The 15139-nt window shown below is 40.8% G+C and overlaps 1 protein-coding gene across 2 annotated transcripts in view; it reads left to right on the forward strand.

The window, feature by feature from the left end:
- The window catches only part of EIF4ENIF1 (eukaryotic translation initiation factor 4E nuclear import factor 1), a 72780-nt gene that overhangs the window by 4202 nt on the left and 53439 nt on the right, over positions 1 to 15139 (forward strand). For both annotated transcript variants that reach the window (XM_069757779.1, XM_069757789.1), the window contains exons 3-8: positions 8253 to 8326; positions 8426 to 8553; positions 10546 to 10838; positions 10945 to 11146; positions 11316 to 11482; positions 13652 to 13787. In XM_069757779.1, coding sequence (XP_069613880.1) covers positions 8253 to 8326; positions 8426 to 8553; positions 10546 to 10838; positions 10945 to 11146; positions 11316 to 11482; positions 13652 to 13787 — 1000 coding nt within the window. The remainder of the gene's footprint in view (positions 1 to 8252; positions 8327 to 8425; positions 8554 to 10545; positions 10839 to 10944; positions 11147 to 11315; positions 11483 to 13651; positions 13788 to 15139) is intronic.

Below are 15139 nucleotides of genomic sequence, written 5' to 3' on the forward strand. Positions count from 1 at the left end.
GGTTTTTTTTAAACAGTTTTTGCACTATTATATTGCTTGTGAAGATGGTTGTTCAAATACCAGAAAAAAAAATAAATACAAAGCTTGTTTTATATTTTTTTTTTATATCCAAAAGGGAACATGGTATTTTTTCGATTTTTGTAAAAATTGATTATTTTTGCAGATAAAAAAAAAAATCTTGATCTAAATGTTAACTATAAGTAATAATATCAAACATTATGTAGATATACTTTTTTCAAAGGCAAAAAAAAAAAAAGCTTTTTTCTCTATAAAATGGCAAAAAACGTTGTTTTTTTATACTTATACTGTTCCCGGTCATTTTTGACCGGACCTAACAAAGTTGTGATTTGTACCTAATTCAAGTGTTATTTGATTACCTGTTGCATTGTTTTACTGTATGTGAACATGGTTTTCAATAATCAGATGAAAAATTAAATCAAAAACTTTTATTTTTTGAATCAAATAAATTAACATTTTTTGCAATATTTGCTTCATATTGCACATAAAAACTTTTCTTTATTCTAAACTATATACAAACTTTAAAAAAAAAAAGGGTTTTTTGTCAAAAACAAATGATAAATGCGATCAATGTATTACTTGCATTGATCACATGTATAATTTACATGACGCTTGCACAAGTATTTTGCACATTTGCAACACATAATATTAGATTTATGGTTACTGGACGTTGGACAGAATGAGCATCTTTTTCGCTTGCAGCTGGTTGCGATGGTGGAAGCCGTTTCAGTATCAGTGGTGGTCGAAGCTGTTGGCTCGCCGTCTCCACCATGCTCTCGAATTTGTCGGGCCACTTTTTCTGCACTCTCATTTCTTGGATTTCGTGGCCGTGTTTTTACATATGGATTAGTGAGAGACTTCCCCAATTCCTCAATAAAAAGCCGTCGTTTGTGTAATTTTTTTTCTTGCCATTTGGGGTTTATTTCCCGCCACAATACAAAGGCATTATAGGCAGATACATCGATCAGGTTGTAAAAGAGAATCATAGGCCACCTATTTGTTTTTCTTTTACATGTATACGTGCCTACAAGCTGGTCTAATGTGTCAACAGCACCTTTAGTGGCGTTATAGTGAAGAATCATGTCTGGCTTTCTGTCATCTCTCCCACTTATTTTTGCATCATGGTGCATGGTGCTCATGAGGATAACTTGTTTATTTTTTTTGGGAACGTACAACACTACCGTAGTGTCCTTTGTAAAATAAAACATTGAACTGTGTACGTCTCTCTTATTGAGGATACCCTGTGGAAGTTCAGGTTTATTTTTTCGTACAGTACCCAGCATAGTTATATTGTTTTTTTGTAACATCTGCCCCAATTGGTAGGATGTGAAGAAATTGTCACAGGTAACGTTTCTCCCTTTGAGTCCATGGGTCAAGTCCAAAACTACCCTCATGCCTTGGTTTTTTTCAGGTCTTTCTAGAGGGTTTTTTCCAATATATACTTGAACATTTGCAGCATATGATGTTTTACTGTCAGAGTCCAGATTTTTATACCGTATTTTGCTGGTTTACTTGGAATGTATTGCCTGAATGGGCACCTGCCTCTAAATGACACCAGCTGCTCATCAACAGTGACATTTTCTACGGTATTATAACATTTTGGGAGTATCTCGACCCATTTACTCCACAAATCCTTAATTGGGGCAAGTTTATCTGTGCTTCTTCTTTCAGATCTATCCGTTTTGTCATCAAACCGTAGAACTCTGGAAATTTCGTGGAATCTTTCTAAAGACATGGTGGCCCTAAATATATGGCGCCCCGTTTCCGAATTCCACAAACTTTTAGTGGACTCTCCATATGATTTGTATACTCCAGCTAATAGAAGTAACCCGATGTAAGCATTCATAGCCGTCACATCGAAGTTCTTCCATTTATCGCCATAAACCTTTTTTCCCTCAATGTTTGTCATTTGGATAAGTATATTTTGCATGGCTATATTTATGAATAATAGGAATGCCGATTGAATGTCATCAATTCTAGCAATTGCATATCTAGTGGGACCTGGAGTATCTGTGATGACATTTGATGAAGACCTTCTACCAGTCGGAGCAGGAGGCTGCAATTTCCAAACGACATCTTTGTTTTTTGAATTGATTTCTTGCGTCAGACCGGTTGTCGGGGTTTCCACATCAGATTCACCCTCAGAATCCGAGTTCTCGGCAATATCTTCATCCTCACTAATGTTGTCCTCCTCTTCGGAGACCTTTTCAGGTGGGACATCCTCGTCTGTATCGGAGTCGTTTATAAACTCCTCCAATTCAGCTTGGGTGAAGTGTCTTCTTCTCATGCTGTAAGGCATCACTATTGAATGAAAAAATAAAATATATCCATAAACAATGAATGAAAAAAAAAATCAAAACAATTTCGCAACAATACACACAATAACGTCCCCTCACACATTGAGATATGCCCTGTGATTATGGTGCTGGAGCGTCGCAAACAAAAATGAGGCATGCACTCATTCTATCACAGCAGTGAGAATATGTACTCATAAGCAGACATTGAGTCTACACAACCCTAATGCTAACCCCCTATCATCCATTCTATCACAGCAGTGAGAATATGTACTCATAAGCAGACATTGAGTCTACACAACCCTAATGCTAACCCCCTATCATCCATTTTATCACAGCAGTGAGAATATTGAATAATTTTAGAATAAAAGAATAATTTATCTGTAACATACCTGTAAAAATGGGACTTCAGAGCTCTGACGTCTGAACCTCTGCTCACTCTGTGTTGTCTCCAGCTGAACTGAAACTCTACACTGCTATGTTATCTGTCTACAGATAAGATCACAGCAGACACCACCCTGCAGCAGGAAAAAGCTCACAGTACAACACTTTAGGTGAATTCTGCTTAGGACAGCATTGCACAGTGTAATACTGTACAACCAGCAAACACATGGAAAATCAGAAAATCATGATTTACAATATGAAATGTTGACAACTGAATGGAACTAGATCTATATGAACAGCAGGGTAAATAAAAACCAGTGAAATAAATTGCGCATAGCTATACTGGAAGCGAATCCGTCGGCTGTATCGCAACTTGAAAATGTTGGTATGTGTAAATCTTTTCTGACCAAAAGTAGTCAGATACATTGATAAATAGTAGTAGATGCAATATATAGTTCAAAATGAGGTGATAGCACCTTTATTTTTGTCAAAAATTGTCTGGAGAGCTGAATAAAGGCCTATCGGTCATTTTTGACCGAACAGTACAAGTGTAAAAAAAATTGTACCAAATAAAGTAAACAAAAATTAAAAAAAAAAAAAAAAATTCCCACAGAGTACCCCCCTAATGACGAAAAGTCAGGGAGCCTCAAGTCTCAGAATCACACGCTGAATTTTTATAACATTATAGAATTTCAAAAACGGTCATTTTTGACCTAACAGAACAGCAGGGTTAAGGCCAGGGGTCACACTTGAAGGTGCAATGCGAGAAACTGGCGCACCAATACTGGTACTGCCGTTAACACTCGGGACTGGAGTGTGCATCTGCATGTATTTCTATTCAGCCACACGCTCCGGTCCCAAGTGCCGGCAGCAGTGCCGGGTATTAATGTGAGAGACTCATGCAAGTTTCTCACATTACACTCGCAAGTGTTACCGCGGCCTTAAACCCGGTCTTGTTTAGGGACTAACGCTTGAACTCACAGCACTGCATAAAGGTAGTTGGCCAATATTTGGTTTAAAACAAACCTGTCACCTCTCATAGTAATTGTGTATACCCCTAATATAACAATTCTGGAGTATTGGAGTATTTTTATTGTGAATGAGCATTGTGCCATTTCTCAAACGTATGAATACACAAAGTGCATTATCTTCCTTGCAAAGAAGTTAGTCTGACAAAAGGGGCACTGATTGGATATCGTCATTCTGCAACTGTATCCTGCCTGCCCCCTTCGACTGATAACGTTCAGTGCATTCATGATTTTCCATCTGAGATGGCAAAAGACAGCATTATAAGTAAGTGCCCCTTCACATTAACCCCTTCATGACCCAGCCTATTTTGACCTTAAAGACCTTGCCGTTTTTTTCAATTCTGACCAGTGTCCCTTTATGAGGTAATAACTCAGGAACGCTTCAACGGATCCTAGCGGTTCTGAGACTGTTTTTTCGTGACATATTGAGCTTCATATTAGTGGTAAATTTAGGTCAATAAATTCTGCGTTTATTTGTGATAAAAACGGAAATTTGGCGAAAATTTTGAAAATTTCGCATTTTTATTCTGTTAAACCAGAGAGATATGTGACACAAAATAGTTAATAAATAACATTTCCCACATGTTTACTTTACATCAGCACAATTTTGGAAACAAAATTTTTTTTTGTTAGGAAGTTATAAGGGTTAAAATTTGACCAGCGATTTGTCATTTTTACAACGAAATTTACAAAACCATTTTTTTTAGGGACCACCTCACATTTGAAGTCAGTTTGAGGGGTCTATATGGCTGAAAATACCCAAAAGTGACACCATTCTAAAAACTGCACCCCTCAAGGTACTCAAAACCACATTCAAGAAGTTTATTAACCCTTCAGGTGCTTCACAGCAGCAGAAGCAACATGGAAGGAAAAAATGAACATTTAACTTTTTAGTCACAAAAATTTATCTTTTAGCAACAATTTTTTTATTTTCCCAATGGTAAAAGGAGAAACTGAACCACGAAAGTTGTTGTCCAATTTGTCCTGAGTACGCTGATACCTCATATGTGGGGGTAAACCACTGTTTGGGCGCACGGCAGGGCTTGGAAGGGAAGGCGCGCCATTTGACTTTTTGAATGGAAAATTAGCTCCAATTGTTAGCGGACACCATGTCGCGTTTGGAGAGCCCCTGTGTGCCTATGCATTGGAGCTCCCCCACAAGTGACCCCATTTTGGAAACTAGACCCCCAAAGGAACTAATCTAGATGTGTGGTGAGGACTTTGAACCCCCAAGTGCTTCACAGAAGTTTATAACGCAGAGCCATGAAAATAAAATAAAAAAATTATTTTCTCAAAAATGATCTTTTAGCCTGCAATTTTTTATTTTACAAAGGGTAACAGGAGAAATTTGACCCCAAAAGTTGTTGTCCAGTTTCTCCTGAGTACGCTGATACCCCATATTTGGGGGTAAACCACTGTTTGGGCACATGCCGGGGCTCGGAAGTGAAGTAGTGACATTTTGAAATGCAGACTTTGATGGAATGCTCTGTGGGCGTCACGTTGCGTTTGCAGAGCCCCTGATGTGGCTAAACAGTAGAAACCCCCCACAAGTGACCCCATTTTGGAAACTAGACCCCGAAAGGAACTAATGTAGATGTGTGGTGAGCACTTTGAACCCCCAAGTGCTTCACAGAAGTTTATAATGCAGAGCCGTGAAAATAAAAAATCATTTTTCTTTCCTCAAAAATGATGTTTTAGCAAGCATTTCTTTATTTTCACAAGGGTAACAGGAGAAATTGGACCCCAGTAATTGTTGCGCAGTTTGTCCTGAGTATGCTGGTACCCCATATGTGGGGGTAAACCACTGTTTGGGTGCACGTCGGGGCTCGGAAGTGAGGGAGCACCATTTGACTTTTTGAATACAAGATTGGCTGGAATCAATGGTGGCGCCATGTTGCGTTTGGAGACCCCCTGATGTGCCTAAACAGTGGTAACCCCTCAATTCTAACTCCAACACACCCCTAACCCTTATCCCAACTGTAGCCGTAACCCTAATCACAACCCTAACCCCAACACACCCGTAACCCCAACACACCCCTAACCACAACCCTAATTCCAACCCTAGCCCTAAGGCTATGTGCCAACGTTGCGGATTCGTATGAGATTTTTCAGCACCATTTTTGAAAAATCCGCGGGTAAAAGGCACTGCGTTTTACCTGCGGATTTACCGCGGATTGCCAGTGTTTTTTGTCCGGATTTCACCTGCGGATTCCTATTGAGCAACAGGTGTAAAACGCTGCGGAATCCGCACAAAGAATTGACATGCTGCGGAAAATACAACGCAGCGTTCCCGCGCGGTATTTTCCGCACCATGGGCACAGCGGATTTGGCTTTCCATATGTTTACATGGTACTGTAAACCTGATGGAACACTGCTGCGGATCCGCAGCCAAATCCGCACCGTGTGCACATAGCCTAATTCTAAAGGTATGTGCACACGCTGCGGAAAACGCTGCGGATCCGCAGCAGTTTCCCATGAGTTTACAGTTCAATGCAAACCTATGGAAAACAAAAATCGCTGTACACATGCTGCAGAAAAACTGCACGGAAACGCAGCGGTTTACATTCCGCAGCATGTCACTACTTTCTGCGGATTCCGCAGCGGTTTTACAACTGCTCAAATAGAAAATCGCTGTTGTAAAACCGCATTGAAATGCGCAGAAAAAACATGGTAAATCCGCCATAAATCCGCAGCGGTTTAGCACTGCGGATTTATCAAATCCGCAGCGGAAAAATCCGCAGAGGACCAGAATATGTGTGCACATTCCTACCCATACCCCTAACCCTACCCCTAACCATAGTTCTTACCCCAACCTTAGTGGAAAAAAATTTTTTTAATTTTTTTTTGTCCCTACCTATGGGGGTGACAAAGGGGGGGGTCATTTACTTTTTTTTTTTTTATTATTTTGATCACTGAGAGGTTATATCTCAGTGATCAAAATTCACTCTGGAACGAATCTGCCGGCCGGCAGATTCGGCGGGCGCACTGCACATGCGCCCGCCATTTTGGAAGATGGCGGCGCCCAGGAAAGAAGACGGACGGTCCCCGGGAGGCCAGGTAAGTATAAGGGGGGGGAGATCAGGGCACGGGGGGGGGGGGGGGGGCGTCGGAGCACGGGGGGGGGTGGATCGGAACACGGGGGGGTGGATTGGAGCACGGAGTGGGGGATCGCTGTGCGGGGGGTGGGATCGGAGTGCGGGGGGGTTTGTTTGGAGCACGGGGGGTGTAATTGGAGCACGGGGGGAGCGGGCAGGAGGACGGGGGAGCGGAGCACAGGACCGAGGGGAGCGGACCACAGATCGGGGGGCTGGGGGGGCCATCGGTGGGGTGGGTGCACATTAGTGTGTCCAGCCATGGCCGATGATAGTGCAGCATCGGCCATGGCTGGATTGTAATATTTCACCATTTTTTTTAGGTGAAATATTACAAATCGCTCTGATTGGCAGTTTCACTTTCAACAGCCAATCAGAGCGATCGTAGCCACGAGGGGGTGAAGCCACCCCCCCCCTGGGCTGAACTACCACTCCCCCTGTCCCTGCAGATCGGGTGAAATAAGAGTTAACCCTTTCACCCGGCCTGCAGGGACGCGATCTTTCCATGACGCATATGCTGCATCATGGGTCGGAATGGCACCGACTTTCATGACGCAGCGTATGCGTCAAAGGTCGGGAAGGGGTTAAGCGACGCTGCAGCGATACCGACAACGATCCGGATTGCTGCAGCGTCGCTGGAGAGCTGTCACATAGACAGCTCTCCAGCGACCAACGATGCCGGTAACCAGGGTAAACATCGGGTAACTAAGCGCAGGGCCGCGCTTAGTAACCCGATGTTTACCCTGGTTACCTTCCTAAAAGTAAAAAAAACAAACAGTACATACTTACCTACCGCTGTCTGTCCTCCAGCGCTGTGCTCTGCACTCCTCCTGTACTGTCTGTGTGAGCACAGCGGCCGGAAAGCAGAGCGGTGACGTCACCGCTCTGCTTTCCGGCTGACCGACGCTCACAGCCAGTACAGGAGGAGTGCAGAGCACAGCGCTGGAGGACAGACAGCGGTAGGTAAGTATGTACTGTTTGTTTTTTTTACTTTTAGGAAGGTAACCAGGGTAAACATCGGGTTACTAAGCGCGGCCCTGCGCTTAGTTACCCGATGTCTTCACTGGTAACCAGGGTAAACATCGCTGGATCGGTGTCACACACGCCGATCCAGCGATGTCCACGGGAGATCCAGCGACGAAATAAAGTTCTGGCCTTTCTTCAGCGACCAACGATCTCCCAGCAGGGGCCTGATCGTTGGTCGCTGTCACACATAACGATTTTATTAACGATATCGTTGCTACGTCACAAAAAGCAACGATATCGTTGTGTGAAGGTACCTTAATGTTTCAGTTTTATGTAGAGCTCAACTATTCATTTAAAAGCAAGTATAATTAGTTCCTTTTTTAACTACACTTGAAATTACTGTAAATGTTGCGATATGTGTTGATTTACTTTTTAATCCAAGACGCTGCATTTTCATTCCACTTCAACAGGAAGTCCTTCTAGATATTAAGGAGCTTCCACACTCAAGACAGAGGCCGTCCTGCTTGTCAGATAAATATGACAGGTATGTATAATGATGCCTTTGGATAAAGATTTTTTTTTACTTCCTGTCTTGGTAACGTGTTTTTGTTTTTTGTTTTTTTTTTTTTTTGTCTGTAAATAGTGATGGCGTTTGGGATCCTGAGAAGTGGCATGCATCTCTCTACCCCAATTCTGGTCGCAGTTCTCCCATTGACTCCTTAAGAAAAGAATCTGATGCCGAAAGAACTTCTCTTAAGCGTAGGATAGCAGGTAAAATGTTAAAACTTTCTGTACAAGTTTTTAATGTCACTATTTCCCCATTATTTGTAGTTTGGGGAAAACCAAAAACAGAAAATTGCAAGATTGTCGTCAAATTGAAAGCTTATGGTGAAGCACCACGATCGGTGTTGACCCCCCAATCAGTAAAAACATTACTGCTACTTGTCATCTATAAGCCAGTATCTGTTATACCACTGATTACTCATTACTCAGGTTCTTGGATAAAATAAGAACAATTCATTTTGTTTTTGACAAGCACAAATGAAGCCTAAATTAGAACACCGTGTAGTAGGGTATGCCAAGATTTTTATATATTTCAAAATAGCACTCCACTTTTCACTTATGTGAACATTTCTGCAACTTTACGTCAAAGCAGAAGATTTGGATGAACAGCTTAGAATGGCTGTTTAAAAAAAAACAAAAAACTTCATAAATCAACAGTGCATATGAAAATAAGAAACTTTGTATTATCTCATAAGAGATATCTGCTTTCTCCTACTGTAATTTATTAATTTATAGGTAAAAATCTGTTTTGTTGGAATACAGACTTTCCCATTACTGAAAGGACGTGATCGTTGCCATTGTTAAGATTCTGTGTATACAGGAGAGGGAAGTGTATGGAGGAGTTCTACTAATACCTCCTGTCAATATTTTATCATATTTAAAGTGTTGCGGTCATCATTACATAGCACTCTGTACTTACAATTGCTCATTTGCCTTTCTACCCAGTTATTTCTTCTGTTTTAAATTAGCTCTGACATCACATGATTAAACACTTAGTAGCTGAATCCTTCTAAACTCTATGTAGAAAAAGGAGGACCATTTTCCATGTATGAATCATAAGCCAGGGTGGGCTGGCAGGGAGCAGCTGGATCAGGAGTTGGCTAGGGTAATGATAAATGCAGGGACAAGAAACTTCTTCCTGTTTCTTCATTGAGCAGAGAATAGAGAAGAATTAACTGGGCAGAAAGGCAAAATGAGCAATTGTAAGTACAGTGCTATATACCGTAATGATTGCAATATATTAAGAGTATTAACACTTTGAGTGCTTACTTAAATATCGCTATTCTACAGCGCTTCAGACATTGTCATCCTGATTAGGGCTCACAACCTAAATTTCTTATCAGTATATCTTTGGTGTGTGGAAGGAACCCTGAGGAAACCCACAAACAGGGGCAACAAAGACGCTCCTTATAGAAGTTGGTGGGATTTGAATCCCGGACCCCCAGAGCTGCAAAGCTACAATGCAAACTACCACTAGCTCCTCTCCTGCAACCTCCACATAAAGAAGTTATTACAGATGGTATTCTCTCAGAAATCATGTCATCACTGAATACAGATTTTAGAATTGAGACTTGAGAATGAATCAGTCCTAATGGAGACTGAAGCAGATTTTTGCTGATTAACAAGAAACCTAACATCTTTTGCGTACTATTGATTTTATCAAATTAAAAATGTAAACAATAATTTTTTTTTTGTGGTTAAAAGTATACAGTTCAAGCTCTGCTTTAGTAAATGAAGTTTAAAAAGTTCACATGCTTCATACACACATTTCTATACTTTCATCAATACTGAGGAGACCAAAAATATTCATGTGCCAGTTGACATCAGTTTATTTAAACTTTTACTGTGACCTCATCCTCTGGGTTCACAGGAGGCTGTACAAAATGGGAGAGAATGGGAAGTCTAATCATATTTATTTATTTTTTTTCTCAATGTTTTAGTTCCCCTCCCATTCTTAGACTCTGAGCTGTAAAGTAAAATATTACATGCTGGACACATACTTCAAATTTGCAATGCCCTGAACTTTGCACAGTCTTGGTCAATATTCTGATATATGTAGCAATGGCAAATGTTCTGCGTTTGACTTGTTAAAATTACTTATTGTGATACTCGCCTGTGCTCATGGCAATGAACACTGTATTGTGAAAATGTCTAGTGGTGTTTAGTGTATGAATACATTTCCAATTGTTTCTTTGTTAGACCCCAGAGAGCGTGTTAAGGAAGATGACCTTGATGTAGTTCTCAGTCCACAAAGGAGAAGTTTTGGGGGCGGTTGTCACGTGACGGCTGCTGTGGGCTCACGTCGGGCTGGGAGCCCACTAGATAATAAGGAAAATGAGACCCTACGTCTCGCTGGTGGTCGACGAATTGGTAGTGGCAGAATAATCACTGGTAGAGTATTTGATCGTGACTTGCGTGGTGGAGAAAAAGACGGTAGAGAAACTCGTGATGGAAGAGAACGAGAAAAGGAGTACAAGGATAAACGATTCAGGGTATGATCATTTGGTAATTTTTAGTCTTGTCTTCTGACTTCAGCTCTCTTTTTGATTTGTGGTTGTATGAAAATTTTATTAAACTTCTGTTTTTATTTTATAATAGAGGGATTATGGGGACAGCAAGAGAGTCTTTGGTGAACGCAGGAGAAATGACTCGTACACAGAAGAGGAACCTGAGTGGTTTTCTGGTGGACCCACAAGCCAGTCAGAGACTATAGAACTTACAGGATTTGATGACAAAATCCTAGAGGAGGACCACAAGGGAAGAAAGAGAACACGAAAACGAGTATCTTCTGTGAAGGAAGGCAAGTTGAGGAATATTGCCATGTTCTTCATTTTACAAGAAGTCCTTTTTAAAAAAAAAAAAAAAAAATGTTTCCATGTTACACATGTATCCCAGAAGAACACTAGTAACTTACATGCAATTATGTCAACTGGTAAGCGGTATTATGAGGTTTTATATTCTATTACCAGGGTTCGAATGCAATGGAGGAGTCCTGGAGGAAGAAGGACCTCTTGCCCCAGGATCTACAGCTGACCAGGAAGTGCCTCAAGAGGCTGTTCTGACAGATCCAGCACCTGGAGAATTTGACTTCAATGAATTTTTTAACTTGGACAAGAGTGTGCCTGGCTTGGCTTCGGTGAGTCTCGTAGAATAGATTGCACATGGCTTCATGGAGGCCTGGAATCAAAGGGAATGTGTCATCAGACGTAGACAATGACCTATTGTTTTTAAGCTTTAATTTAAAACTTCCATGTCACAATTAAAAAAAAAAAAAAAAAAAAATCATCCCTAGTGTCTAGCCATTTTTGCTTTGGCCACTGAGCCTCAGTCTGACACATGACTCCAGATCAGAGCATACCTAGAAAATTGTCCCATAAAAGTAAATGAACATTTGTAGTTCTCACAGGTCAATGACTGCAATAAAGCATGTCTAGAAATGATCAGGCAAGATGTATGAAAAATTCTAATCTGAAACTTAAAACAGATTAGTTTTATTAGATTTATCTTATTACTTTTTTTGCAATCGTTTATTAATACTTAAATGATGCATTCCCTTAAGTTTCTTCTCGTATGGGTGTGAAGAATATATATTTGGTATCCGGATGATGATCACTACCCTTGCATGTGCGTTTGGGCATATTTGCAAGACAATATTGCTCATCTGTTTGTTAAATTGACAGCACATTAAGTCATACAATGAAATGGAACTTTTTTTTTTTTTTTTTTTCAATGGATGTCAGTTGTTAAACTTTACACGTCCAATTCTAACTTGTTTTGCTGATTCTTCATACAGTGAAATGAGACTGTTAAAAATGGAGGGCAATGGAAGGCCAACTCCCGCTCACACTAGTGTATATATCAGATGAGTGCAATGTGAGGAAAAGCAATATTGCACTCAGACCAATGATATTCAATGAGGCGGTGTAGATCTGCTTTTTTTTTTTTTTTTTCCCCTCAGCTGTATTTTCCATGAGAAAATCGCAGTATGCTGTAATTTCACTCAAAGCTGGTGGGTCTCAGAAAAAAAATCTCACGAACCATCTGCCTCTGATTTTTACGGATATATTGCAATCCTGTAAGATGGGAACATGTTAACAGTTAATGTAAAAGATTAATGGCTGCTGAGTAAAATTTATACATACAAAACTTATTGCAGATGGACATCACACCGATGACAAGTGATGGTGTTCTACATGTCTGCATGAGAAAACTATTTTTTTTTTTTTCTTTTTATACATTAGTGTGAGCAAACCCTAAGGCTACGTTCACATTTGCGTTGCGTCGGGCGCAGGTTCGGCGACGCATGCGTCATGCGCCCCTATATTTAACATGGGGGCGCATGGACATGCGTTTTCTTGCGTTTTGTGACGCATGCGTCATTTTTGGCACGAGCGTCAGGGCGCAGAGGACGCAGGAAGTTGCATTTTTTTTTTGCATCCAAAATCAAGCCAAAAATGGACGCATGCGTCGCAAAACAATGCATTTTTGCGTGCTTTTCACATCCGTCGTGCGTTGCGGCGACGACTCTGCGTCCAAAGACGCGAATGTGAACGTAGCCATACAGATACATTTTTACATCTGCAAAATTTAAGACATCTGAATGTGCCCTAAAAAGGTGCTATCACTTGGTGGTTGCTTGTGGTGGGTAATCACGTGTGCACAAAGATGGTGTGGGTTTAATGTTGGTTTTTTGGTTTTAAACCTGGCTTGATATCTCACTCCCTATAGTCAATGTCCCTGATTAATGTAGGACTTTTTAATTCTGCTTTGCCTTTAAATCCAGAAATGTTATATTCCTGATGCTGTCCCTGCTGCATAGTATGCTTGTTTTAGAACAGTTGTCATAGCGTGGCTTGGTACATGGCTTTATACTGACTCAATCGTTCTATGCTCTGCCATACAGTTGTGTTCTGTAAAATGTGGTGTTTTGGCTGTGGTGCTTATTGCTGGTAACTTTTACCCCATGTTTTGGGTTGGTTGCTTTTTGGTTTCCTTTAAAACTGTTGGACCTGAAGGTCTTGAGTTGTGATAAAATGCTTCAAATTGGATATGTGGTCTGTGTAGTGGAAGGATCTTGGAATTGTGGTTTGGAAGTTTTCTGCAATTTTCCTGTGAATGATTATTTTGGGGGTTGGGAATGAAACTTCTGCAAAATAAAGGACTTCGTGCTCAGAGCAGATATTGAGCCGCTCAAGACCGTTCCCATCAACTACAAGTAAGTGCATCTCAATGGCAGCTCAAGATCTCCGTCTCCCAACTGGCTCTATGGAGCTTATGAGATTGAATGGCATCTTTCTTTCTACAGATGATTGAGGATGTGTTGGGGGAGGGTTCAGTGTCTGCCAGCAGATTCAGCAGATGGTTCTCCAATCACAGTCACTCTGGAAGTCGATCCAGCAGCCTGAGGTCCACGCCACATGAGGAGTTAGAAAGTCTAGCAGGTAAAAAAGACACATCCAAATGTGCTGTGTACCACAAAATAACGGTTTTGTATGTTTTAAGTAGACATTATTTAATGTTGAGAGGTTAAACTTGTATTCTGATGAGGCCTGTAGAATGCTAAACCTGAAAAGCGTAAGCCCACAGTGGAAGCCCCTGCTGGGTATCATGCATACTATGTATCTGTTCCTGTGGAGATTAAACACAGTGAGTTGCTTTAAATTGGGTTACGGTACCTTCCCACAATGAGAATTTGCTGAAGTTTATCTTGCTGATTTTCTGCATCTACAATTCAAATTGGGTTACTTGCATTTGTTTTTTATTCCTATGCATGTCTTTGGTATGCGTGGATTTTTTTTTTTTTTTTTTCTTAAGTCGTCCTGGTATTTGGCTTTAATAGGCATGTGCAAATTAAGTGTATGCATAATATATTTTACATGGTCTTGACCCGCTGTTGAAACACTATTTTTACTCCCAACTTGCTAGACCAATAGTGTGGCAATTATATCTGACACTGCCAATTAATACAGATATTATTTGTCCCCAAGGGGATTCTTCTTTCAGGTTTGTAGTGTCCAAGCACTGCTGCCTTAAAGCACAGAAATATACAAAGCTGCCACGGCCCGTCTGAGCATTGCAGTCCGATGTATACGTCTTTATGACTGCGCCCATAGTGTACACTAGGATACAACCAGCAATGTATTCCTCCCCCATCCTACTTGTGGGACACACTAGCCTCCTTTTTTCCTTTTTAATTCCTGTGTGGGCTAGCAATTACTGTAGATTTTAATAATATAATTTTTATGAAAATGAAGATTTGGTTTGGAGCATTAGGGAGAGGGAAGATTTAATTCACACTAGCTAAATGTCTGAACCCACTGCTTATTTTTGGGCCTTCCATCTGTTTTGAGACCATGTCGGTATATAAAGATTGGGTAGTGGGAACTCAATTACCCAATCCTTTAGTTGGGTGTGAAGAACCGAATTATGTGGCAGCGTCACAATGATAATACAGGAATCCTGTGAATGGGGTAGGGGGGTTTGGCTAATTCCAAAAATGCTAGTGCACCCACATTTTGCTTATATTTTTGGGTAATCAAAGCTAAGAAAATGAATTGGGCGTTTTTATAATGACTATATCCCCCTATGATCTTCAGATTACTTGTAACAAAATTTTGGGGCAACACGTTCCCTTAAATTTTATGAACAATTCCACACAAAAAATCAAGGCTTTTTTTTTTGTGTTAAGGCCATGTTCACACAGTGCGTTTTTTACTGCGGAACCGCAGCGTTTTTGCCGCTGCGGTTCCGCAGCTGTTTTCCATGCAGGGTACAGTACAATGTACCCTATGGA

This window comes from Ranitomeya imitator, chromosome 1 (genome assembly GCF_032444005.1).
Source record: "Ranitomeya imitator isolate aRanImi1 chromosome 1, aRanImi1.pri, whole genome shotgun sequence".
Taxonomy (NCBI): domain Eukaryota; kingdom Metazoa; phylum Chordata; class Amphibia; order Anura; family Dendrobatidae; genus Ranitomeya; species Ranitomeya imitator.